The 27,440-nt window shown below is 47.0% G+C and overlaps 2 protein-coding genes and 1 non-coding gene across 10 annotated transcripts in view; 2 read left to right on the top strand and 1 right to left on the bottom strand.

Moving 5' to 3' along the window:
• The window catches only part of XRCC6 (X-ray repair cross complementing 6), a 38,893-nt gene extending 28,663 nt beyond the window's left edge, over positions 1-10,230 (top strand). For 4 of the 5 annotated variants that reach the window (XM_025400037.1, XM_025400036.1, XM_025400034.1 and 1 more), the window contains 4 exons: positions 1,277-1,406; positions 2,599-2,699; positions 7,537-7,650; positions 9,811-10,230. In XM_025400037.1, the coding sequence (XP_025255822.1) occupies positions 1,277-1,406; positions 2,599-2,699; positions 7,537-7,650; positions 9,811-10,004 (539 nt within the window). In that variant the 3' untranslated portion in view covers positions 10,005-10,230. Of the gene's footprint in view, positions 1-1,276; positions 1,407-2,598; positions 2,700-7,536; positions 7,984-9,810 lie in introns of those variants that run through there. The other variant, XM_025400033.1, reaches the window with a different exon arrangement.
• Positions 10,231-13,703: 3,473 nt separating this feature from the next.
• Positions 13,704-27,408, bottom strand: SNU13 (small nuclear ribonucleoprotein 13). Of its 4 annotated transcripts, none has more exons than XM_025400039.1 (4): positions 27,339-27,408; positions 26,052-26,242; positions 18,935-19,055; positions 13,704-14,951 (listed from the first exon to the last, which is right to left on the bottom strand). In XM_025400039.1, exons 2-4 carry the CDS (start codon positions 26,052-26,054, stop codon positions 14,689-14,691), a joined length of 387 nt encoding a protein of 128 aa, XP_025255824.1. In that variant the 5' UTR covers positions 26,055-26,242; positions 27,339-27,408; the 3' UTR covers positions 13,704-14,688. The 4 variants fall into 4 exon arrangements, with proteins under 4 accessions (XP_025255824.1, XP_025255825.1, XP_025255823.1 ...); XM_025400040.1 differs by lacking the exon at positions 27,339-27,408 and adding an exon at positions 21,028-21,259 and having other exon boundaries at positions 26,052-26,167; XM_025400038.1 differs by lacking the exon at positions 26,052-26,242 and having other exon boundaries at positions 27,339-27,402.
• Positions 18,390-18,496, top strand: LOC112633934. Its single transcript, XR_003121683.1, has one exon. It is a non-coding gene; the product is annotated as a U6 spliceosomal RNA (small nuclear RNA).
• Positions 27,409-27,440: the final 32 nt, after the last annotated feature.

Genomic DNA, 27,440 nt, shown 5'->3' with positions numbered 1-27,440 from the left:
CAGTGAGCCGAGATCACGCCGCTGCACTCTAACCTGGGTGACAGAGCACGACTCTGTCTCAAAAAAAAAAAGAAAAAAGAAATTCATCTTAGTTTTTTTCTTTCCTTTTTTTACATAAATTGAGACAGGGTCTCACTGTGTTACCCAGGCTGGTCTCGAACTCCTGAGCTGAAGTGATCGTCCTGCTTCAGCCTCCCAAAGTGCTGTGCTTACCGACGTGAGCCACCATGCCCGGCCTAAGCTGGTTTTGCTCTTGCACCTCAAACTGTAAAAGTTACTGCCACAGTACATGAGAAGTGCGTAGTTAAAATAGAAAAGGAGGCCAGGCACCGTGGCTAATGCCTATAATCCTAGCACTTTGGGAGGCTGAGGCAGATGGATCACTTGAGCCCAGGAGTTTGAGACCAGCCTGAACAACATGGTGAAACTCCTTCTCTGCAAAAAATACAAAAAGTTAGCCAGGTGTGGTGGTGTTCACCTGTAGTCCCGGCTACTTGATAGGCTACTTGAGTCTGAGAGGTAGAGGCTACAGTAAGCTGTGATCACACCACTGCATTCCAGCCTGGGTGATAGCAAGACCCTGTCTCAAAAAAAAAAAAAAGATGAAGGCTGGGCGCGGTGGCTCACGCCTGTAATCGCAGCCCTTTGGGAGGCTGAGGTGGGCAGATCCCCTGAGATCAGGAGTTTGAGACCAGCCTGACCAACATGGTGAAACCCCGTCTCTACTAAAAGTACAAGAATTAGCCGGGTGTGGTGGTGCATACCTGTAATCCCAGCTATTCAGGAGGCTGAGGCAGGAGAACCGCTTGAACCTGGGAGGCGGAGGTTGCAGCGAGCCGAGATTGCGCCACTGCACTCCAGTCTGGGTGACAAGAGTGAAACTCCATCTCAAAAAAAGAAAAAAAGAAAAACACGTTAAATATTAAATATATGAATGTACAACATGGACAGAAACATGTTTTAATTGATGGCAGTCAGGTTTGGTGCTGTCTGAGGTTTCGAGTATTCTCCGGGGTTCTTCAAACATATTCCCCAGGGATAAAGGATCTACAGTATACAGGAAGGGGCACCCCTCCTCCCTTGCAGTCCTCTGGAAAATGCAGAGGGAGTCTGTTAGGCAGATAATAACAAAAACCAGCTGGTGAAGTTCGAGAAATAGGGCCTATAGGGCCCCGGCCCCAGCACCACAGGATATAGAAGGAGGAATTTGGAGCTGAGAAACAAGTGACTGCAACACTTGAAGTCAAATGAAAGAAAAATTATCTCCCTTCTTCAGGCTTCCAGCTGGTCTTTTTACCCTTTGCTGATGATAAAAGGAAGATGCCCTTTACTGAAAAAATCATGGCAACTCCAGAGCAGGTGGACAAGATGAAGGCTATCGTTGAGAAGCTTCGCTTCACATACAGGTGAGTCAATCTCAGACCTTCTGGAACTGCCTCTGGAGTTGAAAGTCTTATTAGAAATTTAGCTTGGGCATAGGCCAAGAGAATGACACTACTCTTCAGCAAACTGACAGATTACTACTTGTTATTAATAGTTTTTTGAAAGCCATATAGATAATGGAAGCTTTTATTATATTGGAGACTCTGGGATTTTGTGGTTGCTGTGTTGTGCTGTACTTAGCCAGATTAGTTGGTTGAACAAATTCAAAAAAATAGCGGGATTCTTAGTCGCCCTTCTCCTTGCTTGTTTGTGTTACTCCACAGTGAGCAAAAGTAAATAAATCTAGTGCAAATTGTTACAGGCTTAAAAGAATGATTAAGTAATTCAAGTCATTCCCTCTCACATATATAATAGACCAACTCTCAAAGGCTGCATAATGGGACACTAAACATAATTTTTTTCACATACCATTTTTTAAAAAATTTTTATTTTAATTATTTTGAGACAGGGTCTCTGTCACCCAGGTTTGAGTGCAGTGGTGTTATTGTAGCTCACTGCAGCCTTGACCTCCCTGGGCTCAGGTGATTCTCCCACCTCAGACTCCAGAGTAGCTGGGACCATAGCCTTGCACCACCACGCCTGACTAATTTTTGTATTTTTTGTAGAGATGGGGTTTCACCATGTTGCCCAGCTGGTCTCAAACTCCTGTGCTCAAGCCATCCGCCTGCCTCAGCTTCTCAAAGTGCTGGATTACAGGCATGAGCCAGGGTGCCCAGCCAGGTTTGCTTTTTAAGTTGACTTGAGACGAAGTCTGGCTCTGCCATCCAGGCTGGGGTACAGTGGCATGATCATGGCTCACTGCAGCCTCGATCTCCTGGACTCAAGCAGTCTTCCTACCTAAGCCTTCTGAGTAGCTGGGACCACAGGCGTGCACCAACATGCCTGGTTGATTTTTAAACTTTTTGTAGAGACAGGGTCTCACCATGTTGCCCAAGCTGGTCTCGAACTGCTGGACTCAAACATTCCGCCTACCTTGGCCTACCAAAGTGCTGGGATTACAGGCATGAGCTACTGCACCTGACCTCAACTGTTTTACTTGGGGTATTTTTCTCAGCTCACCCCGGACCTGTAGTATCTCAGGTGGTTTTATTTATTCTTATTTTTTCAGTGTTTAAATTGTCATGTTTCAATTGAGTTATATTATTGTTTCAACAGAAGTGACAGCTTTGAGAACCCCGTGCTGCAGCAGCACTTCAGGAACCTGGAGGCCTTGGCTTTGGATTTGATGGAGCCGGAACAAGCAGTGGACCTGACATGTAAGGAGGTTGAATCGAGTAGTTCTTTTCATGGGAGGCTTTCTTACTGGTTCCACTCTGAACCAGTAATTTAGGTGCATTTCCCAGTACTCTTTAAACACTTAACCTCATTGCCCAGACCCCCTCTTTTTGGGAGCTTTTCTAGACCAGCTTAAACAGCCAGGGACCAGATTTGGCTGGTTCTGTAGTGAGAGGAGGAGAGTGGCAGGCTCCTGAGACTGCCTCTGAACTAAGCCACTCTGTGACTACCTGCTAGTGAAAGTTAAAAAATAATGTAAGAGGCCCAGCACGGTGGCTCATGCCTGTAATCCCAGCACTTTGGGAGGCTGAGGCAGGTGGATCACGAGGTCGAGAGATTGAGACCATCCTGGCCAACATGGTGAAACTCTATCTCTACTAAATAAAAAAAATTAGCTGGTTGTGGTGGTGTGGGCCTGTAGTCCCAGCTACTCAGGAGGCTGAGGCAGGGGGATTGGTTGAACCCAGGAGGCAGAGGTTGCAGTGAGCTGAGATCACACCACTGCACTCCAGCCTGGTGACAGAGCGAGACACCGTCTCAAAAAACAAAACAAACAAGCAAAAATAATAGGAAATGAGTGGTGGATTTGGGTTTAGAATCCAGTGACTCCCGGCCTACCTCTGCTTCCTGGGTTCAAGCTCTTCTCGTGCCTCAGTCTCCCGAGTAGTTGGCCCCCGCCCAGCTAATTTTTAGTAGAGATGGGATTTCGCCATGATGGCCCGACTGGTCTCAGAATGATCTCTTTTACATTAGACAAAATAGCCCCAGTGTTAAAAGCAGAAAAGTTATTGGACCATTGTTACTGTGGCACCTGCTTAGCTGTGTCTGGCGGAAGAGAAATGTTTTGAGCTAAACGGCCCATCTCCTCCTTTCAGGCCTTAGGCAAATTCGGAAGTCGGTGGCTTAGTGCCTAGAAAGGTAGTTTAGGACACAGGCTTTGGAGGTGACTGATGTCTATTTGAATCTCAGCTCTGCTACTTAATAAATTGAGTAGCTTTGGGGATATTACTTAATCCCTCTGAGACTTGGTTTCATTTTTGGTAAAATGTGGATAATGATATTGTTCTTACAAGGTGTTAACGAAATGTAGGCCCTGACACTCAGTAAGTGCTCAGAACACAACCATTCTCTTTAGTCCACAGCTATTCCATTCCCAGGATCTCAACTCCTTACGTTCTGGCATCCAGCCCTATAAGTTCATGGAAAGTCCTATTTTCTCTCCCTATCTCTATTTTCAAAACAGTTAGCTTGGCTGCCCTAATTTTTTTTTCTTTTTTTTTTTTTTGAGACAGAGTCTTGCTGTGTTTCCCAGGCTGCAGGGCAGTGGTGTGATCTCGGCTCGCTGCAGCCTCCGCCTCCTGGGTTCAAGCAATTCTCCTGCCTCAGCATCCTGAGTACCTGGGATTACAGGTGCTTGCCACCACACCCAGCTATTTTTTTTTTTTTGAGATGGAGTATCGCTCTGTCGCCCAGGCTGGAGTACAGTGGCGCGATCTCCGCTCACTGTAAGCCCCGCCTCCTGGGTTCACACCGTTCTCCTGCCTCAGCTTCCCAAGTAGCTGGGACTACAGGCGCCCGCCAACACGCTCGGCTAATTTTTTCGTATTTTTAGTAGAGACGGGGTTTCACCGTGTTAGCCTGGATGGTCTCTATCTCTTGACTTTGTGATCAGCCTGCCTCGGCCTCCCAAAGTGCTAGGATTACAGCATGAGCCACTGCGCCCAGCCTGCCCTTATATTTCTTATAACCTAAATAACCCAGGTTTCTATCCTCAGCCCTCTCTTCTCTGCCTTCTTGTTTTCTTATCCACTTCCAGAACCTCAGTTGCCACGTCATGGCCGTGACCCCCAGGCCTATGTCTCCAGCCCTGTCCTTTCTTCTAAACTCTTGGCTGGAACTTCCAGCTACCTGGTCAGTGTCTACTGTAGGACCTGGATATCCTTCTGCGCAAACATCTGAACCTTTGACTCTTTCCTCTTTTACATCCCTCAGTCTTTTCTAATCAAATGCCTGTATATTTCCCTCTAACACCAATATATGCTTCTTTTTAAATATTAAAGATTGGAAGTTGTTTTCCCACTCTCTTCTCAGCTTTGTGACACTACCACTAGGGTTTTCATCCTGTGCTGGTGGAAACCCTCTGACTCCTTTCCTGGACCTGCTTCCCTTCTACAGGGCTGCTCTGAGTGACTGAGCCCCACCTTCCTCTCACATTCCACTTCTCCCCTGCTGCCCTCAGCAGGTTACACTGGCAGTTCTCAAAGTGTGATCCCTAGACGGGCAGCCTCAATGTCACCAGGGCATTTGTGAGAAATGCAAATTATTGAGCCCTTTCCCAAGCTGATTGAATCTGATGCTTAGGTGGGTGCCCAGAAACTTGTGGTTTTCTTTGTTGTTGTTGTTTAGAGACGGAGTCTCACTCTGTCGCCCAGGCTGGAGTGCAGTGGCACGATCTCAGCTCACTGCAAGCTCCGCCTCCTGGGTTCACTCCATTCTCCTGCCTCAGCCTCCTGAGTAGCTGGCACTACGGGCACCTGCCACCACGCCCGGCTAATTTTTTTGTATTTTTAGTAGAGACGGGGTTTCACCGTGTTAACCAGGATGATCTCGATCTCCTGACTCTGTTATCTGCCTGTTTTGCGTCTTGGCCTCCCAAAGTGCTGGGATAACAGGTGTGAGCCACCACATGCAGCCAGAAACTTGTGTTTTAACAAGCCTTCCAGGCGGTTCTAAGACATGCCACTACTTTTTTTTTTTTTTTGGACATGGAGTCTGGCTGTGTAGCCCAGACTGGAGTGCAGTGGCGCAATCTTGGCTCAATACAAGCTCTGCCTCCCGGGTTCATGCCATTCTCCTGCCTCAGCCTCCCGAGTAGGTGGGACTACTGGCGCCTGCCACCACGCCCGGCTAATTTTTTGTAGTTTTAGTAGAGACGGGGTTTCACCGTGTTAGCCAGGATGGTCTTGATCTCCTGACCTCGTGATCCACTCGCCTTGGCCTCCCAAAGTGCTGGGATTACAAGCTGGAGCCACAGTGCCTGGCCTATTTTGTGTTTTGATTAGCAATTGGGTTTCGCCATATTGGCCAGGCTGGTGTCAAACTCCTGACCTCAAGTGATCCACCTGTCTCGGCCTCCCGAAATGCTGGGATTACAGACATAAGCCACTGTACTCAGTACTTTTATTTTTATTTTTAGTACTGAGCATTGGCTGGACCTCAGTGCATTACTTAATTAATTAATTAATTAATTTGAGACAGGTTCTCACTCTGTCACCCAGGCTGAAGTGCAGTGACGGGATCTCAACTCACTGAAACCTTCGCCTCCCAGGCCCAAGCAATTCTCCTCTCTCAGCCTCTCAAGTAGCTGGGATTACAGGTGCCTGCCACCATGCCTGGCTAATTTTTGTATTTTTTAGTAGAGATGGGGTTTCACCATATTGGCCAGGCTCATCTCGAACTCCTGACCTTAGGTGATCCACCTGCCTTGGCCTCCCAAAGTGCTGGGATTATAGGCATGAGCCACTGTGCCTGGCCTCTCAGTACTTTTAAAACTCTACAGATGATTCCCAGGTTGGGAGCCAGTGCTCTTGCAGAGGTTCCCATGATGTGGAACAGGAGGCTTCTGATGCAGCAGGAGCACAGTTGGGCTCCAGCATTGTGCCATCTTGTAGTTACACCAGCAACGGCTCCCCTCCGTGCTTGGCAAATATGGGCATGTGAGCTGCCCCTCTCATCACCCTTGCCCTTAATGTGACACAGCTCATGTTAGAAGCTTGATTTAACCATGTAGTTGTAAGCTAACAAAAAAGGAAACAAAAATATGATCTTTCCTCCAAAGTTGCCTTTTCCTGTCATACTTGCTCCCCGTTTCAGCCAGTCATCTCCCCATCCCACTCCTATTCTTCTTACGTTCTGGTATCCAGCTCTGTAATTTCAGTTAAACAATAAATCCTATTGTATCAGTAAGTCCTGCCAGTTCTGTCACTTCTCATGTTTATGGGTCCTCTCACCCACACCCCACTTCACCTGTCTCTCTTACCCTCTTTCAGTTCACCCTCCACGCAGCTATCAGGGGGTTCTTTGGATAAGGCCTGATTCCTTGGCAGACATTCAAGCTTCTATGACCTCACCATGCCCATCTTTCCCACCTCTCTACTGGCCCTGTCCTCCTTAACACCCTACCTTCCAGCTATATGTCACCTGCTCTTTCTCACCTGATGCCTTCTGCTTCTTATCTTTCACCATCCCTCCTGTGTTACAGTGTGCCTGTATAGTTGCTTCTTGCATGGTGTTGCCCAACTCCACTGCATCATTTTTATCCACCTCCTCACTCTCACTGGGCTGTGAAGAGTGAAACCCCATCTCTACTAAAAATACAAAAAAATTAGCCGGGCGTGGTGGTGGATGCCTGTTGTCCCAGGAGGCTGAGGCAGGAGAATTGCTTGAACACGGGAGGGGGAGGTTCCAGTGAGCTGAGATCATGTCACTGCACTCCAGCCTGGGTGACAGAGCGAGACTCCGTCTCAAAAAAAATAAATAAAAACTGGGGACAAATTTACCTGTCTTATAGATTGTTAGAAGGAGTAAAGAGAGTAAGTTTAAAGCATTTACAACAGTGCCTGGCTGTAGGTAGTATGTGTGATTACAGTAAATGCAGGTGTTGGAAGGTACTTGGTAAATGCTGGAAAGACCTTTCCCAAGACCCCTCCCACCCCAGCAGTTAGGTGCTCTGTCTTCTGGTTCTCAGAGAGTTGGAACTGGACAGCAAGCTGGGGCTCGTGACTCACCAGGCCACTCTTCTGTGTTTTGATTTTCTAGTGCCCAAGGTTGAAGCAATGAATAAAAGACTGGGCTCCTTGGTGGATGAGTTTAAGGAGCTTGTTTACCCACCAGATTACAATCCTGAAGGGAAAGTTACCAAGAGAAAACACGGTGAGGAGCTGAATGTGGACATGTGGGCTATTTTAAAAAATTGCTTTTATGATGGTCTTATCACAGTGGGCAGTATCCTTTCAGAAATATCTATTCACACTGTAGTTAAAATGGCTTTTATCCAAAATCAGGCAATAACAAATGCTGGCAAGGATGTGGAGAAAAGGGAACCCTCACATAGTGTTGGTGGGAATGTAAATTAGTACAGCCACTATTATGGAGAAGAGTTTGGAGTTTCCTCAAAACGTGAAAAGTAGAGCTACCATATGATCCAGTATGTATCCAAAAGAAATCAGCGTATCAAAGAGAGATGTGCACTCCCATGTTTATTGCAGCACCATTCACAGTAGTCAAGATTTAGAAGCAACCTGAGTGTATCAGCAGATGACTGGATAAAGAAAATGTGGTACACATACACAATGGAGTAGTACTATTCAGCCATAAAAAAGAATGAGATCCTGTCACTTGCAATAATATGTTAAGTAAGCCAGGCTCAGAAAGACAGATATTTGCATGTTCTCACTTATTTGTGGAATCTAAAAATCAAAACAATTGAACTCATGGAGATAGAGCATAGAAGGATGGTTACCAGAGGCTGAGAAGGGTAGTGGGTAGTGGGTGGGGCATTGGGGGTTGGTGGGGATGGTTAAAATAGAATGATTAAGATCTATTTGGTAATACAATAGAGTGACCATAGTCAGTAATTTAATTATACATTTAAAAATAACTAAAGGAATACAATTGGAATGTTTGTAATATAAAAGATAAATGCTTGAGGGGATGGATACCCCATTTATGCTGATGTGATTATTTCACATTGCATGCCTGTATCAAAATACCTCATGTACCCCACAAATATACATACCTACTATGTACCCACAAAAATTAAAAATGAAAAAATTTTAGAAAAGAACTGTCTATACAACCATACATATTTATACATACCAACATACATATTTCAGCACAAAATGGAATAATAATCACATTGTTTTCTAGTTTGCTATTTTTGTTACTCAGCTATATATGTTGCACAGTTACTTATATCCACACTTACCTATCTATCTCATTTTTTAAAAAATGAGGCTGCAGAGTAGTTCATTGGATAGATATACCAGGTTATTTAACCAGACCTGTATTGACAAGTGGATATGCTGCACTGAATATGCTTTTTCCGTTGTGTACTTGTGTGAATAGATCCACAGGATACATTCTTGCAGTGAATTGCTTCCAAAACAGTGATAGATTTACCCTCTATCCAAGAAGGAGTGAGAATGTTTTCCTGTACTCTCACCCTTCCAGGACTTAATTTTTTAAATTTACAATAAAAATGATACAGAAGTTGGCCAGGTGCGGTGGCTCACACCTGTAATCCCAGCACTTTGGGAGGCCGAGGTGGGTGGATCATGAGGTCAGGAGTTCGAGACCAGCCTGGCCAACATAGTGAAACATCCTCTCTACTAAAAATACAAAAATTAGCCAGATGTGGTGGTGGACACTTGTAGCCCCAACTACCCGGGAGGCTGAGGCAGGAAAATCCCTTGAACCCGGGAGGCAGAGGTTGCAGTGAGCAAGACCATGCCATTGCACCCCAGCCTCGGTGATAGAGTGAGACGCCATCTCAAAAAGGACACAGAAGTTATGTTTTTTTTTTTTCTTTTTTTTTTTTTAAGACAGTCTTGCTCAGTCACCCAGGCTGGAGTCCAGTGGCTCAATCACAGTTCACTGTAGCCTCAACCTCCTGGGCTTGAGTGATCCTCCAGCCTCAGCCTCCTGAGTAGCTGAGACTGCAGGTGCACACCACCATGGCCGGTTGATTTTATTTCTTGTAGAGGCAGGGTCTCACTGTATTGCCAAGGCTGGTCATGAACCTGTAAAAGGTTTTCGAAGGAAGGAAGGAATGACTTACCAGAGTGAGCAACAGTTTTGGGTAAACTGATGGCATTCACACTACTTGTAATTTCCTCCTAGGTATGATCTGTGTTTTATTTTGCACTTTAAATGAAGCTGCCTTATCGAGATAAGTCTTCCCCATGGTGTCCTAGGCTGGCATCACAGCTTTATGGTTAATTGCAGCCCAGATTATATGAGGGCCCCTGTGCCATGTAGCTGGGATGCCACTTGTAGCATTTCCAGTCACTCCCTCCTGACCTTTTCCCCCAGATAATGATGGTTCTGGAAGCAAAAGGCCCAAGGTGGAGTATTCAGAAGAGGAGCTGAAGACCCACATCAGCAAGGGCACGCTGGGCAAGTTCACTGTGCCCATGCTGAAAGAGGCCTGCCGGGCTTACGGGCTGAAGAGTGGGCTGAAGAAGCAGGAGCTGCTGGAAGCCCTCACCAAGCACTTCCAGGACTGACCAGACACCGCGCGTCCAGCTGCCCTTCCACAGTGTGGCCAGACTGCCTGGCCTTGTCCTTAGCCAGTTAAAATGTGTTTCTCCTGAGCTAGGAAGAGTCTACCCGACATAAGTTGAGGGACTTTATGTTTTTGAGGCTTTCTGTTGCCATGGTGATGGTGTAGCCCTCCCACTTTGCTGTTCCTTACTTTACTGCCTGAATAAAGAGCCCTAAGTTTGTACTATATACCGTTCTTTCGTGTGAAGGAGAAAGGTGTGTATGCCTTGCATCCAAAACTCACTGGCCATCACTTAGCTTAATTTTCTCTTTCCTTGGGAACACTCATCACCACAAGGGAAACAAAACAAGTATCAGCAGGGAGGGTGAGAGTGACAGGTCAGGGCAGGTGAAGGTATTTTGGGAATAAGAAGCCCTAGCAGGATTATATTCTTATCCTCTGTCCTCTAGCCTGTTTTTCTTTAAATGTGTCATGTTAAGGTGTAATCAGATTTCTGAAGCAATAAGAAGGTAACACTTTTAGTTCTGGGGCCATTTGGTTCATGAGTAAACAGCAACTCCCTCTCACTGCATTCCTCTTAATGCAACATTAAGTCTTGCAAAAATATACCCATTTTCTGTTGCCCTGAGAATTTGGGTTCCAGAATAAGTGAAATGAAGAGTTATTCCTCTTGTGTTTTGAGGGAGCTGTATCAAGAAGATGAGGAAAGGTCCTAATATTTAAGGAAGGGGAAGAGGATAGGAGTGTCTTTTACCTTTTCTTCCTCTACATCCCTGCTCTGTCCTCCCTGTCTTCTGAAGAATTATCCTGAAGAATTATGCACTCCAGCCTGAGCAACACAGTGAAACTCTGTCTTTAAATAAATAAATAAATAAAACTTGGGGGAAAAAAATGGATGGCTGCATCTGTACTCTTGCTCTTGTCGCCCAGGCTGGAGTGCAGTGGCGCAATCTTGGCTCCCTGCAACATCTGCCTCCTGGGTTCACACGATTCTCCTGCCTCAGCCTCCCCAGTACTAGGATTACTGGCGCACACCACTGCGCCCGGCTAATTTTTTATTTTTAGTAGAGACGGAGTTTCACCATGTTGGCCAGGCTGTTCTCGAAGTCTTGACCTTAGGTGACCTGCCCGCCCAGGCCTCCCAAAATGCTGGGATTACATGTGTGAGCCACCGTGCCTAGCCAGACTTTAAATTTTGTCATTAGCCGGCCGGACGCGGTGGCTCACGCTTGTAATCCCAGCACTTTGGGAGGCCGAGGAGGGCGGATCGCCTGAGGTCAGGAGTTCAAGAGCAGCCTGGTAAACATGGCGAAACCCCGTATCTACTAAAAATATAAAAATTAGCCGGGTGTGGTGGCGTGCACCTGTAATTCCAGCTACTCGGGAGGCTGAGGCAGGAGAATCACTAGAACCCGGGAGGAGGTTGCAGTGAGCCGAGATCACGCCACTGCACTCCAGCCTGGGTGACAGAGCGAGACTCCGTCTCAACGACAAAATTGTCATTATTCCATAAATAATACAGTATGACAATTATTTACATAGCATTTACATTTTATTAGGTATCGTAAATTATCTAGAGTATTATTTAAAGTATCCGGGAGGCCGTGCGTAACTCATATGCAAATACTGCGTCATGTTACATCAGGGACTTGGGCATCCTCGGATTTGGGTATCCGCATGGAGTGCCATGTGGCGCTTGACTTCTACCGCGGCCATCGGGCTTCCATCCGCCAGGCGGCGATATAGCCGGCGCGGAGCGCGGACCTGGGCCTGCGCATGCACGCCACGGAGGAGGTGGGCCGGGTTCCCGGACCTGGGAGCCATAAGCGGGAGGGTCTGGTGGGCTAAGCTGAGCTGCACCCGGGTGCCTTCTGGCCGCCGCAGCAGCTCGAGAACACGAATCCGTTTGGCCAAAAGTGAAACAAACACACGGATGCACATATGTCTGTTTACTTCTAGGCCAGGTGCAGAGGGAACATCTGGAATGGCACTCATCGAAAGCTGCGGTTACGTGGGAAAATGAGCCTTTTACAACTCTCAGCGTTTCCCCTTCTGTAATGTCTTGTTTTAATGTCTTATTGAAAACCAGAAGAGGCCGGGCGCGGTGGCTCATGCCTGTAATCCCACCAGTTTGGGAGGCTGAGGAGGGTGGATCACCTGAGGTCAGGAGTTCCAGACCAGCCTGGCCAACATGGTAAAACCCCATCTCTACTAAAAGTACAAAAGTTAGCTGGGCATGGTGGAGTGTGTCTGTAATCCCAGCTACTCAGGAGGCTGAGGAAGGAGAATCGCTTGAACCCAGGAGGCAGAGGTTGCAGTGAGCTGAGATTACACCACTGCACTCCAGCCTGGGCGACAGGGCGAGACTGTGTCAAACAAACAAACAAAAACCCTAGATGGAATAGCCTACTATACATACACCTAGGCTACAAACCTGTACTGCATGTTACTGAACACTGTAGGCAACTGTAACACAATGACATTTGTGCATCTAAACATAGGAAAAGTACAGTAAAAACACAGTATTATAATCTTATGGGACCACTGTCATTTATGTGATCTGTCATTGACCAAAAACACTGAATGCACGACTGTGAAAAAGTAAGCACTGCATAAAATTCCACCATCCAAAAATATAAAACTGCTTCAGGGGTGGTGATAAGAACACTGGAGTAAACTGAGAGAAATGACCAGCCCAGGATGCACAGAACAGGTGCAATTGGCCAAGGTGGCTCCCAGGTTCCCCCTGGTGTGCTTCTTGCTGGAGCAGGGGTATATGGGTCCAAGCTGGCGAAGAGGGGATCTATTCTCACTTGACCACTATGGTACCCAGTTATTTGCACCTTGGAAGATTTCTCAAGCTGAGGTATTAGGTTCTCAAGGGACTTATCTTTAAGATAGTAAGTAGAAGAGGCAAGTGAGGGGGCAGTGGCTTTAGTCACCAATACCAGTCCTGCATGTGCCAAGGGTTACTAGAAACCGTGATTCTCCAACAGTGATTCTCAATTGGGGGTGATTTTACCGCCGGGGGCATTTAACAATGTCTGGAAACATTTCTTCATTGTGGAGGGCGCTGCTACTGCCACCTAGTGGGTAGAGGCCAGTAATGCTACTAAACATCACAACACACAGCACAGTCCCCACAACAAATTAACCAGCCCCAAATGTCAACAGCACAGAGGTTGAGAAAGCCAGTTCCAGTGATAGCAATGCTCCAGTTGAGTCTGTATGACGTTTTGAACTGCCAAGGCAGAAACTACCTGGTAGGAGGAGACAGTTCTTCCATAGCCTTCTGGTAAAAAAGTCTAAGCTAAGTGGCCAGCCGTGGTGGCTCACACCTGTAATCCCAGTGCTTTGTGAGGCTGAGATGGGTGGATTACCTGATGTCAGGAGTTCAAGACCAGCCTGGTCAACATGGTGAAACCCCATCTCTACTAAAAATACAAAATTTGCCGGGCGTGGTCGCGCATGCCTGTAATCCCAGCTACTTGGGAGGCTGAGGCAGGAGAATCACTTGAAGCCAGGAGGCAGAGGTTGCGGTGAGCTGAGATCGTGCCATTGCACTCCAACCTAGGCAACAAGAGTGAATCTCTTTCACAAAGGAAAAAAAAAAGTCTAAGCAGCTATCACCACTCTAATAATACTAAGTATGTCTTCTTTTCAATTTTAGCCGGATACTAAGAATCAGGCACTGCCATTCTGTCATCAAAATGGAATAGATTTATTAGGATGCTCACAAGAATGGAGAACACATGAACTAGCACTCTCCTCATGTGACAGAGAGTACATCTAACCCACAGGGTGGCAGCACACAGGGGAAGGGCTCTCAGAGCTGGTGCCAAGTGTCCACCAAAGAAAGTCCCATTCACCAGAGAGGTTGTTTCCTTGGACTCCATCATCTCTGTTATAGCTACCCGCCAGGTCTCCATGATCTTCCTGAAATCCTTCATGCCAGCACCAGTTCATGCTCTCTGACCTTGTCACTCCCGACTCTTTCAAGACCCAGGTCAACTGCCCCATGGCTCACTCACCCAGGCCGCCTCTGGAATCCTGCAGCACATCTCTTTGGTATGCTGCTGCCCTGCCACCCTCAAGGCCATGGTTGGGGGTAGGGGGAGAACATGAACATCACATTACCAAAAGCAAACAGCAGGGGTACATTAGTAAATGACACTTGGACATAGCCAAACAACCTCACAGAACACATGCTTCCTCCCCCAAATGATACATAATCGCCCAAGTGCAAAGGAAACCCCATGATCACTTTAACACATATGAATGATTCTGTGTGCCAGGCACAGGGATACTTAATAAATGGTGTTTAATTCCACCACACTCTGCACACAATAGGAAGCTAGTGGCTGAAAGATCTCTATCCTGGCTCCATCAGCTTTCTCCTGGCTCTTTCTGCCTTTCAACGGTGCCACCACACTGCTTCTATCTGCTCTGAACACTTGTTCCAAAAAGGGAGGATAAAAGGATGAAGGATGGCAGAGGGAGGGAGGAAAGGAAGGGGGAAAACAACCCTGTAAAACACAACAACAACAACACAAAAATCCAGAAACAAGATTTAGTACTACAACATTTTATAACAATAGAGAGTAGCTGAAAATACTACATGCTAACACAGACAATATGATACACAACCTCAGGGGGGCAGGGAGCACGTGGCAAAGGCCATAGGTTTAGACTAAGAGCCTTTCAATGGACTGCTGAATGGATTGGATCTGCTGTTTCAGCTGCGAGCCCTCTTTGATGGTGACAGAACAGGCGATGACAGGCCTGGAGACCCCACAGGCTCTTCCCAGGGCCTGCTTGGAGCGCACAAACACGTAGGGCACGTTCTTGTCTTCACACAGCAGTGGGAGGTGCAGAATGATCTCCAGTGGCTCGGCGTCTGCAGCCATCACGATGAACTCAGAGATGCCCCTGTTGAGGGTTTTGGTGGCTGTGGAGAGAAGGGCATGAAGCTAATAGGTGATGTGGGCTTGGGCAGGGCAGCCACAACAAACTGGGAAGAATGCCTAGGCACACACAATTGTGTGTATCCTAGACCAGCCCTGGGATATGATAAAGGATTCAAACATCAGTCAGTCATACACAATGGCCTTTTCTCAAGCTCTACATTAAACCCACCACTTATCCTCGAAACACGCCCTGAATCTGACCACTTTTTTTTTTTTTTGAGATGGAGTCTTGTTCTGTCTCACAGCTGGAGTGCAGTGGTGCGATCTTGGCTCACTTCAACCTCCGCCTTCCGGGTTTAAGTGATTCTCCTGCCTCAGCCTCCCAAGTAGCTGGGATTACAGGCACGTGCTGCTAATTTTTGTATTTTTAGTAGAGACAGGGTTTCACCATGTTGTCCAGGCTGGTCTCGAACTCCTCACCTCAAGTGATCCACCCATCTCGGCCTTCCAAAGTGCTGAGATTACAGGTATGAGCCACAGTGCCCAGCCTAATCTGGTAACTTTTTTCTTTCTTGTTTTTTTTTTTTTTTTTTTTTTTTTGAGACGGAGTCTCGCACTGTCGCCTGGGCTGGAATGCAGTGGCGCAATCTTGGCTCACTGCAACCTCTGCCTCCCAGGTTCAAGTGATTCTCCTGCCTCAGTCTCCCAAGTAGCTGGGATTATAGGCACCCGCCACCACGCCCAGCTAATTTTGTTTCACTATGTTGGTCAGGCTGGTCTCAAATTCTTGACCTTGTGATCCACCCATGTTGGCTTCCCAAAGTCCTGGGATTACAGGTGTGAGCTACCATGCCTGGCCCTGACCACTTCTTTCTACTCCTCTGCTATACTTGTCCAAGTCACCATCATCTCTTGCCTTGTCAATTGCAAGAGTTTCCACAAACCCCCACCAGCAAGTAGTAGTTTATTAATAAATTAGTACTTCTCAAGGTATCGCTGACTGAGTGTCAGAGTTTTAATATCTCAATCTGCCATAATCAATACTTCTAGAAAGCTCACCCCACATGGGACTCACCATGCAAGTTCAACACCCCACAGCACCATTTCAGATGCATACTCTCCTGATTGCTTGCCTCTGTGGCTCAGTGCGAATACTCTGCATTCATGTTGGAGTACTTGAGAAGGGCACACACTCTGGAGCTACACTGCCTGAGTACAAATGCTGGCACTCATTTTTGTTACACAAATGACCTTGAGCAAGGTGTTTAACTTCCCTTACTTTTATCATCTACAAAACAATTCTACCTAATAGGATTCTACCTAATAAAACAATAATTACCTAATTCTTTTTAACCTAATTCTAATTACCTAATAATTCTACCTAATAGGATTCTTGAAAGGATTAAACAAGTTAATAAGAATGAGGCTGGCATGGTGGCTCACACCTGTAATCCCAGCACTTTGGGAGGCTGAGGCAGGTAGATCGTCTGAATTCAGAGTTTGAGACCAGCCTGGGCAACATGGCAAAACCCCATCTCTACTAAAAATATAAAAAATTAGCCAGGTGTGGTGGCATACACCTGTTGCTCCAGCTACCTGGGAGGCTGAGGTGGGAGGATCACCTAAGCCCAGGAGGTCGTAGCTGCAGTGAGCCATGATCAATGCCAATGCACTCCAGCCTGGGCTACAGAGACCCTATCTCAAATAAATAAAAATAAACAATAATAATACCTGATACATGGTAAATGCAAAGCATGTTCATTTCTATTGATATTACTATAGTTTATTCACCCTACAAAAGTCATAGGAGTGACTCTTTTACAGTGGCTTACACTGTCTCATGTGATCTCCTAGTACCTCTCATCTCCTCACTTAGTTCCAGCCACACACCAGCCTCCTGAGAGTCCCTCAAGCACGCCTTTGCACCATGCCCAAAATCGTTTCTTTCCAACACCCTCATCTATTCAGTTCTCTGCTCAAACTTCAGCTCCTCAGACAGACCTTCTCTGAATACTCCATCTAAAAAGACCCACCACTGCCATTCCTATCCCCCTTCTCTACTTTATTCTCTTTTACAGTATTCTTTACCACCAGGCATAAAACCTATGTCTTTCTCCACCAGAATGTACACTCCAAGAAGGCAGAGACTTCGTTTTGTTCACCAATGCATCACCAGCATATATACATGTGCCCGGCACACAGCAGGCAATCAATAAATATGGCAAGAAAGAATACCTGACACTGAGGCAGAAGTATGGAAAACTGCTACATCTCCCTCCCTGAACTCCTAGTAAGCACATTCTGAACTGAGTCGCTGAGACTGAGCATCTCCATTCAAGGATCTGTGTGCCTAGCACCATGCAAAGTATGGCAAGAGGAAATAAGGTTGCTCTGTGTCCATGAGTCCTCATCTACCTGAGGTATAAGAACTCATGTCCCTGCCCAGCCAAGCTGACCTGAGTGCATCAAGTGAGAAGAGACACCTCCCAGGAGAGCTGGTGAGTCACCCTACAATGCCCCACTGGCCACTGCTATACCAGGCACTGCAGTTACTGCAGTGTGACGAGCAGGGAGGAAAGAGTACCACGATGAGACCCGGAGAGTCTACTTTATCTTCCTTCAGCAACACAGGTAAAAGCGATTATAATGGTTCTCCTAAATCTCAAACACGGTTCACAAAATCTCTAATGTTTCCATTAAAAATCTTCAACGACAAAAGAGCTCTACCACATCAAACTACCAGCATCTGTTAAAATGAGAGTATTCTGGCGGGGTGTGGTAGCTCACGCCTGCTGTTATTCCAGCACTTTGGGAGGCCGAGGCAGGCAGATTGTCTGAGCTCAGGAGTTCAAGACCAGCCTGGGCGACAGAGTGAGAGTCTGTCTCCAAAAATAAAAAATAAAAAATAAGGCTGGGCAGCCAGGCACAGTGGCTCACGCCTATAATCCCAGAACTTTGGGAGGCCGAGGCGGGCAGATCACTTGAAGTCAGGAGTTCAAGACCAGTCTGGCCAACATGGTGAAATGTCATCTCTACTTGAAAAAAATAAAAATAAAAATAAAAATAAGGCTAGACACAGTGTTTCACGCCTGTAATCCCAGCAGCGCTCTGGGAGGCCAAGACAGTGGATCACCTGAGGTTAGGAGTTCGAGACCAGACTGACCAACATAGTGAAACCCTATCTCTACTGAAAATACAAAATTAGCCGGATGTGGTGGTGCATGCCTGTAATCCCAGCTACTTGGGAGACTGAGGCAGGGGAATCACTTGAACCCAGGAAGTGTAGGTTGCAGTGAGCTGAGATCCTGCCATTGTACTCCAGCCTGGGTAACAAGAGCGAAACTCTCAAATAAATAAAGAAAATTTTAAAAAAAACGAACAAAGTGAGAGTATCCTATATTACCTCTGGGCAGAAGTATCATGCACACATAATTATTCCACTGAAAAACAGCTGTTTTTCTTTTTTACAAAGGGAGGTGGTGCTTGCTTCAGCAGCACATATACTAAAATTAGAACAATACAGAGAAGATTAGCATGACCCCTGCACAAGGATGACATGCAAATTCGTGAAACGTTCCATGTTTTTGAATAATTGCATCCAAAAAAAAAAAAAAAAGGGAGAGGGGTAGGCAATGTTTCTGTGAACCAAATGAAATTCATGAATGTTAAGTATCCATCGTATAAGGGATGCTAAAAAGCATTAATATCCCTTTCCTTCTGATGGCTCTGGAGAGGTCATACAGCTACTATACAAAGTGTCTACAACTGCTTTCAAATGGCTCAGCAAAAATAAAATTCATTTATAGAGTGAAAAAGAAGGTAAATGTGGCAAAATGTTAATAACTGGTGGGTCTAAAAAAAATTCTTAGCCCATCAGCTTTAGCATCTAATGCCAAAGACCTCCTACTGGTTGTAGTCAAAAGCAGCTAGCCCTCCTCCTCCCAAATTGGAAATCTAGACCAGAGGCCCCACATGGAAACATGTACCTTTAACATTCCCCCAGAGCACCCTGTGGCTGCCTTACCCTCATTGGCTCCTTTCCGAAGCTGCTTATAGTTACATGACTGCTGAACGAGATCCAGTAGTTTCTTGGTGAGGTGGGCATCGGCAAGGGGATAGGCCTTTGGATTCACATCGGCCTCAGTCTATGGGGGAAATAAAAATATCAGTCAAATTGAGCCAGAAGTTTTCCTACCTGAGTCACAAAATACGAATCAACAATTGAGACACAGCGGGCAGGTGCCCTGCTCCCCAATCCTCAAACACACAAAACACCAGGTAGTTAACAATGGCCTTTCCACTCCTACCTTCGAAAAAAAGGAAATACAGTATTAGGAATTACACAGTTCAATAAAGTATACTAAAGCTCGTATACTTTTGTCTTTCTTCAGCCAAATGTTTCATAATATTACAGCAAATGGATTACAAATGGGCTCCCATGGCTCAGCATCCATTTGAGTCCATGGGTAATCCGTTTCTGTTTTTTAGACAGAGTCTCACTCTGTTGCCCATGCTGAAGTGCAGTGGTGTGATTTCAGCTCACTGCAACCTCTGTCTCCCAGGTTCAAATGATTCTTGAGCCTCAGTCTCCCAAATAGCTGGGACTACAGGCGTGCACCACCATACCCGGCTAATTTTTGTATTTTTTGTGGAGACAGGGTTTCACCATGTTGGCCAGGCTGGTCTCGAACTCCTGGCTCACGCCTATAATCACAGCACTCTGGGAGGCAGAGGCGGGTGGATCACCTGAGGTCACGAGTCCATGGGTAATCTTTAAATTTGAATTTCCATATTCCACTGAAATTTACTGAATCAATAAGATATAAGTTACAGTAAATGTAGCACAAAGTTCTCTTTCCATTCCCCATTCTATATGCATATCTTCTGTTCAAACCCCTGGTTTCCAACACACCAGAGTATTTCCTCACCTACTCTACAATAAACACAAAATGGTTCCAAAATTGCTACATCTATGTACCACCTCTACCAACAAACTGACCAAAGTCAAAATTTATTTTTGTTCTTAGGATATATCCTATTAAAGTCATCCAGTGACAGGACTGTGTTCAAAAGTTATTCAAATTAAAATTTTCCTTGTGGTTAGCAATTTGGTATACAAGTAGGTTTCTTTCGTTTGTAGTCAACTTGCTTTAAATTTTATTTTTCAAATATGTAAAATATCTTCATGGTTTAAAAGTCAAAACTATGCTAGTGATAGCAACTCAGTGTTTTGACAACTGGAAAAGGGAAACAATCATCCTCTGTGCCTTTCCTAAATGCTGTATTAGGAGGTAACCAGATGAGAAGTACCTCTTGTATCACTATTCCGCCTAATAAAGAGGGAATGGTACACTCAAATATCACCAACTTGCAACCCTTATTAACTAATTAATGGCATTTGCAGTTATGTTAAAAATCCTTACTTTATAAATACATACTGTAATACTTATGGATAAAATGACGTCATTGAGATCTGTGTCAAAATAACCCATGTAGGGGCCGAGCGCGGTGTCTCACGCCTGTAGTCCTAGTTACTCGAGAGGCTGACGCAGAATAGCTTGAACCCAGGAGGCGGAGGATGCTGTGAGCCGAGATGGCGCCACTGCACTCCAGCGTGGGCGACAGAGTGAGACTCCGTCTCAGTAAATAAATATACATCCATGTAGGGAGCAAATTGGGCGAGTGGTCTTCCTTTTCCGCTCCTTCCATCGCATTCCCACTGCTCCAGTTAACCATTTCATTACTTTCATCTCTCTCTCTTCTTTTTTTACAAACACATATTTATGTACAAGGATATATTCATATTATAACGCAGGTGCGGCCCCGCATGTCGCCATCGAGTGTAAGGTGCGAATTGCGAGTGACTTGCTGCGGCTACCAACTAACCTCGGCCTTGGAGGCTAGACACAGGGTGGACGGCAGTCGCTGGAGACGGAGACGGCCAGGTTGGACCACTCATCTATAGCGCCTGTCTCGGTGGTCTCCTGCCCAACACCGCGCGCCTGCCTTTTTCTCCTTCAATTTTTTTACAGCTTTTCTGACATTGCTGGACCACGCTTGCGGCACCGCGGCTCTCGGGAGGTGACCCGTGGGTAGGGGCCCAGTAGGAACACTCACCATAGCGTCTGTCTTGGTAGCCTCTCGCTGGACACCGCAAGGACACCACGCCTGTAGGTCCGGACGGTCTGCGGCCCCGTACCGCAAGGACACGGATGCCCCGCCCCCAGGAGCAGGAAGTGACGTCACTGCCGCCAGCGGAAATGACGTCCAGGGCCAGCTTGTACACCCGGACTCCCTGTCTTCTACCTAACTCGTTATCTTAGGCGAACCTTTCCTGGTCCCAGGACAACTAGGAGAAATTAGGTGAAGGATGGAGGAGTTCTCTAAAGGAAGGTGGTTGGGGGAGGTCGAGGGAAGACCTCCATATTATTTTTCTCTTCCTCATACATTTATTTATTTACAGACGTAGTCTCCCTCTGTCACCTAGGTTGGAGTGCAGTGGCGCCATCTCGGCTCACTGCAACCTCAGCCTCCTGAGTACCTGGGATTACAGGTGACCGCCATCACGGCCAGCTAATTTTTGTATTTTTCGTAGAGATGAGGTTTCACCACTTTGGCCAGGCTGGTCTCGAAGTCCTGATCTCAGGTCATCTGCCTGCGTCATCCTCCCAAAGTGCTGGGATTACAAGCGTGAGCCACCACACCTGGCCATCCTTTCTTTTTAATGTCTATAGAGCGTGTCTCCTTCACATGTTACTCACTTAAACCTTTTCTTTTTAGAGACAGGGTCTCGCTCTGTCACCCAGGCTGGGGTGCTGTAGTGGCATCTTGGCTCACTGCAACCTCCTCCGGGGTTCAAGCAATTCCCCGGCCCCAGCCTTCAGAGTAGCTGGTACTACAGGCACGCACAACCACACCCAGCTAATTTTTTTGTATTTTTAGTGGAGACGGTGTTTCACCATGTTGGCCAGGCTGGTCTCCCAACTGCTGACCTCAAGTGATCCGCTTGTCTTGGCCTCCCAAAGTGTTGGGATTACAGGAGTGAGCCACCGCGCCTGGCCTTACTTTTTTGATTAATCTTTATGAAGGGGACTATCCTGGGCTCAAGTGGTCCTCCTGCCTCACATTCCCAAGTAGCTGGGACTACATGCATGCATCACCATGTCTGACTCATTTTTTAATTTTAGAGGCACTGTCTCATTATGTTGCCCATGCTGGTCTTGAACTCCTGGCCTCAAACAATCTTCCTGCCTGGGCCTCCCAAAGTACTGGGATTACAGGCGTGAGCCACTGTGCCCAGCCCATTTATATATTTTTAATCTTTCACTATTATATAAATGCTATAATGTCTAATCTCATCTATACCTAATCTATATTATGTTTCATTCAGTATATCTGTAAGATAAACTCCTAGAAGTGGGATTAATGAGTCAAAAGATATAATATGCATTTGTAACTTTTATATCTACTCCAAACTGACCCTGTACAAGGTTTAACAACTTGCACACCCGCCAGCAATGCATGACAGTGACGAATTCCCCAAAACTTTGATAACAGTGTCAAACTGAACTAGCTTCATTGCCTGGGGTAAATATCTGGGGTTTGTTGTCTCGTGCCAAGAAAATTTAGGGCACGGACACACAGGAGTTTAGGAACAAGGTTTTTTTTTTTTTTTTTTTTTGAGATGGAGTCTTGGTCTGTTGCCCAGGCTGGAGTGTAGAGGTGCGATGGTGCGATCTCGGCTTACTGCCACCTCTGTCTCCTGGGCTCAAGCAATTCTCCTACCTCAGCCCCCACCAGTAGCTGGAATTACAGGTGCACACCACCATGACGGGCTAATTTTTATATTTTTTATTTTTTAATTTTTTTTTTTTTTTTTGAGACGGAGTCTCGCTCTGTCGCCCAGGCTGGAGTGCAGTGGCCGGATCTCAGCTCACTGCAAGCTCTGCCTCCCGGGTTTATGCCATTCTCCTGCCTCAGCCTCCCGAGTAGCTGGGACTACAGGCGCCCGCCACCTCGCCCGGCTAGTTTTTTGTATTTTTTTAGTAGAGACAGGGTTTCACCGGGTTAGCCAGGATGGTCTCGATCTCCTGACCTCGTGATCCGCCCGTCTCGGCCTCCCAAAGTGCTGGGATTACAGGCTTGAGCCACCGCGCCCGGCCACCTTTTTGTTGTTGAGACAGGGTCTCTCTCTGTCACTGAGGCCAGAGTGCAGTGGCATGACAATAGCTCACTGCAGCCTCGACCTTCAGAGCTCAAGTGATCCTCCTGCCTCAGCCACCTCAGTAACTGGGACTACAAGTGTGGGCCACCACTCCTGGCTAATTTTATTTTATTTTATTTTTTATTTTTTGAGATGGAGTTTCGCTCTTGTTGCCCAGGCTGGAGTGCAATGGCACAATCTCAGCTCACCACAAGTTCTGCCTCCCGGGTTCAAGAGATTCTCCTGCCTCAGCGTCCCGAGTAGCTGGGATTACAGGCATGCGCCACCATGCCAGGCTAAATTTTGTATTATTAGTATAGAGACAGGGTTTTGCCATGTTGGCCAGGCTGGTCCACAACTCCTGACCTTGTGATTCGCCCGCCTCGGCCTCCCAAAGTGCTGAGATTACAGGCGTGAGCCACCGCACCCGGCCAACACCTGGCTAATTAAAAAAAAAAATTGTTTAGGCTGAGTATGGTGGCTCACGCCTATAATCCCAGCCCTTTTGGGAGGCCGAGGCAGGCAGATCACTTGAGGTCAGGAGTTTGAGACCAGCCTGACCAACACAGCAAAACCCTGTCTCTATTAAAAAACAAAAACAAAAAATAGCTGGGCGTGGTGGTGCATGCCTGTAATCCCAGCTACTTGGGAGGCTGAGACAGGAGAATCGCTTGAACCCGGGAGACAGAGGTTTCAGTGAGTCGAGATCCACCTGCCTCGGCCTCCCAAAGTGCTGGGATTAAAGGTGTGAGCCACCACATCCGGCCATACAAATATGTTTTATTTGATACTACAGTAGGGATTTTATTTTATTTTTGAGACAGAATCTTGCTTTGTCACCCAGGCTGTAGTGCAGTGGCACGATGTCGGCTCACTGCAACCACTGCCTCCCCGGATATAGTGATTCTTCTGCCTCAGCCTCCTAAGTAGCTGGGATTACAGGTACGCACCGCCATGCCCGCCTAATTTTTGTATTTTTAGTAGAGATGGGGTTTCACCATGTTGGTCAGGCTGGTCTTGAACTCTTGACCTCATGATTCGCCCACCTCGGCCTCCCAAAGTGCTGGGATTACAGGTGTGAGCCACCGTGCCCGGCTGGAAATTTTGGTTAATAATTTATCACCTTTTATTTTATTTATTTATATTTTTTGAGACGGAGTCTCACACTGTCACCCGGGCTGGAGTGCAGTGGCGCGATCTTGGCTCACTGCAACCTCTGCCTCCCAGGTTCAAGCGATTCTCCTTGCCTCAGCCTCCCAAATAGCTGGGATTACAGGTGCCCGCCACCACGCCTGGCTAATTTTTTTGTATTTTTAGTAGACAGGGTTTCACTATGTTGGCCAGGCTGGTCTTGAACTCCTGACCCCATAATCCACCCGCCTCGGCCTCCCAAAGTGCTGGGATTACAGGCATGAGCCACCGTGCCTGGCCCTGTCCCACATTTTAAAATAGATATACTTAAAAATATTACGTGGAACCCCCAAAGTACATACAACTATGATATGTCAATTTAAAAAAACTTTTAAAATTGCTGTTGTTTCCAACAACCCATTCTCTGGAAATCAGGATCCTCAACTCTCAATAAATATCAAATTCATAAAAGAGGAAAACTTCAGGAATCTGAACAGCCATCAAATACCTAAATGTTTCACTATTAGTAAACAAAAAGTTAAACTCAATTTTAAAACCAAACTACCTAGCTTATAAACACTAATTGAAACTTGCTTAGGGTGTATTTATTCGCCTTTCAATTTCTTCAGAGGTTAAATAAATTAATGAATGATAGCATACCACCAGCCAACCTAAATCCCTACCTAGCGTGATCAGTTTGGTTTCCCTGTACACCAGACAGCCAAAACTTGCAAGGTTTTGATTGGACAACAAATACTGCGTGCTCACTCTGTGCCAAGCATGAGGACTAGATGTTTAACATGCTTTATTTCATCTGATCCTCACAACATCCTCATGCACTGTCATCCCCATTTTACAGTTGAGGAAAACTGCAAAGTTCAACCTGAGACCATCCGATTCCAAAACGTTTCAGGGAACTGCCTAAAAGCGAGCACTGAGTTTGAAAGCTTCGAGTTCTAGGCTCAGCCACGTACTAAGCTTCAAAATGCACGGGAGGAGGTTTGGGGGGAGTGCTACCGCCGGGATCCAAGCTCCGCTGGAAGGATTAACTATAGACGTTACAGTGCTTTGCAAATTCTTCCCTCCTCACCAAGTGCCAACCAAAAGGACTACGCCAGGACACACGTTTTAGAACTTTCCCTAGATATTTAAAAGTCAGAGACGACCAAGAGTTCAGAGACGCCGCACGTGGTGCTACCAGACTTCTGGGTTTTGAAGCCACCACCTTGCGGGAGAAGCCCTTCCTGCGCTCCAGGCCGTGAGTCGCGCTCACTTCATGTTCCCCACAGCCCCCAATTGCCAAAGTCTCCTCTAGGTCCCTGGCGCGTGTGACTCGCGGCGAGCACTAGGCGCACACCCACAGGAGATCTCCTGGACCCCAGCAACGGGGGTGGGGTGAGGTAGGGTGGGTAGGAGAGGTTGATCCGAATCCCAGGGTCCCACGCCATCGTAGATTTCGTACTTAAAGAAACAAGGGGAAAAAAAAGTTGGAGCCAAATTTTCTTCACCCAACTTTTTGCCCTCTCCCACGTGGGTTGGTCTCTTTCTCCCGCTGGGCCATGCCCCCTCCGCTCGCCGCAGACCACCTGCCACGCAAACAGATCGTGCGGCAAAGCACCACAGCAGCGGGGATCCTGAGGTTTCCTGAGTTCTAACCTCGGGCCAGGCTGTTGGGAACCCGCGGCTGCTGGAGTTCTAACTCAGGGCCCGGCGGTTAAGACCCAGCGCCGGCGGATGAACAGGCCAGGGAGTGAACGCAACCCCGAGTCTCCTGCTTCCCGGTCCCTTGGCCGGCGCACGCACTCACCATGGCTGCTGTTCCGCGGGCTCGGCACTCCTAGGAGAGCGCAGCAGACTTCTGAGCAGCGTTCGCCTCCACCGGAAAAACTCACTGAAGCAGCAGCGGAAATGGCCCCGCGCGGCAGGAAGCAAAGACGACGCTACGCAAGCGAGCTAGCGGGCCCCGCCCCCTACGGGGCACTGGCGCGGAAACTGGCTCTGTGTTGATGAAGGAACGTACTTTGGCGTTCTTATGAGCTGTCCAGTACAAATTATTGGCAGAAACAATGAATTAAAGATTCAAAAAATAACCCACCAGTCGGTCGCAGTGGCTTATGCCTGTAATCCTAGCACTTTGGGAGGCCGAGGCGGGCGGATCACTTGAGGACAGGAGTTCGAGACCAGCCTGGCCAACATGGCGAAACCCCGTCTCTACTAAAAATACAAAAATTAGCCAGGCGTGGTGGCGGGCGCCTGCAAAGTCAGCTACTTGGGAGGCTGAAGCAGGAGAATCGCTTGAACCCCGGAGGTGGAGGCTGCAGTGAGCTGAGATCGTGCCACTGCACTCCAGCACTCCTGCTGGGCCGGGCGCGGTGGCTCACGCTTGTGATCCCAACACTTTGGGAAGCTGAGGCGAGCGGATCACCTGAGGTTGAGAGTTCGAGACCAGCCTGACCAACACGGAGAAACCCCCGTCTCTACTAAAAATATAAAATTAGCCGAGGATGGTGGCGCATGCCTGTAATCCCAGCTACTCGGCAGGTTGAGGCGGGAGAATCGCTTGAACCTGGGAGGCGGAAGTTGCAGTGAGCAGAGATTGTGCCATTGCACTCCAGCCTGGGCAACAAGAGCAAAACTCGGTCTGGAAAAAAAAAAATTCAGCCACTAAACGGTTAAGTCCTGGCTCATTATGATTGGCTGACGTCCCTGCCTGCTCAGATATTTATTTTGAATAGAACCTTTGGGTAAAAGAGTCTTAAGGGTAGCATTTATTTTCCCACCAACACTGATCCTAAGATGGGAAAAGTAATTACCCCACGGGAAACCAGGATACTGCAAGCAACGAGAAAGGGATGCTGAGTGGTTAAACAATAATACATGTATTCAATACAGTGTTTATTAAATGTTTGATAATAGATAGAAGGACAGGCAGATCCAAGTATCTCATAGGAAGAAAGAAATCAAGCAGACCGCAGGTTATATAACCCCATCACACATTCAGGGAACTTAATCTCTTCATTCCAGAGGATGGGGTTGTTTAAAACAAGTTCTTCCTCTTAATTACTTTTGAGCAATTCCCCAATACTGTCCTTACCTGCACCAAGAGCATGCTAGCCAGCCCTGGCACCAGGGTCAGAGTTGAGGATGGGGCATCAGCCCGCTTTGTGAGGTGGCCTCAGTGACAGGGGTGCTATGA

This window comes from Theropithecus gelada, chromosome 10 (assembly GCF_003255815.1).
Source record: "Theropithecus gelada isolate Dixy chromosome 10, Tgel_1.0, whole genome shotgun sequence".
Taxonomy (NCBI): Eukaryota; Metazoa; Chordata; class Mammalia; order Primates; family Cercopithecidae; genus Theropithecus; species Theropithecus gelada.
Note: the sequence above shows the minus strand (reverse complement) of the source record. Positions and strands in the feature narration are given on the sequence as shown.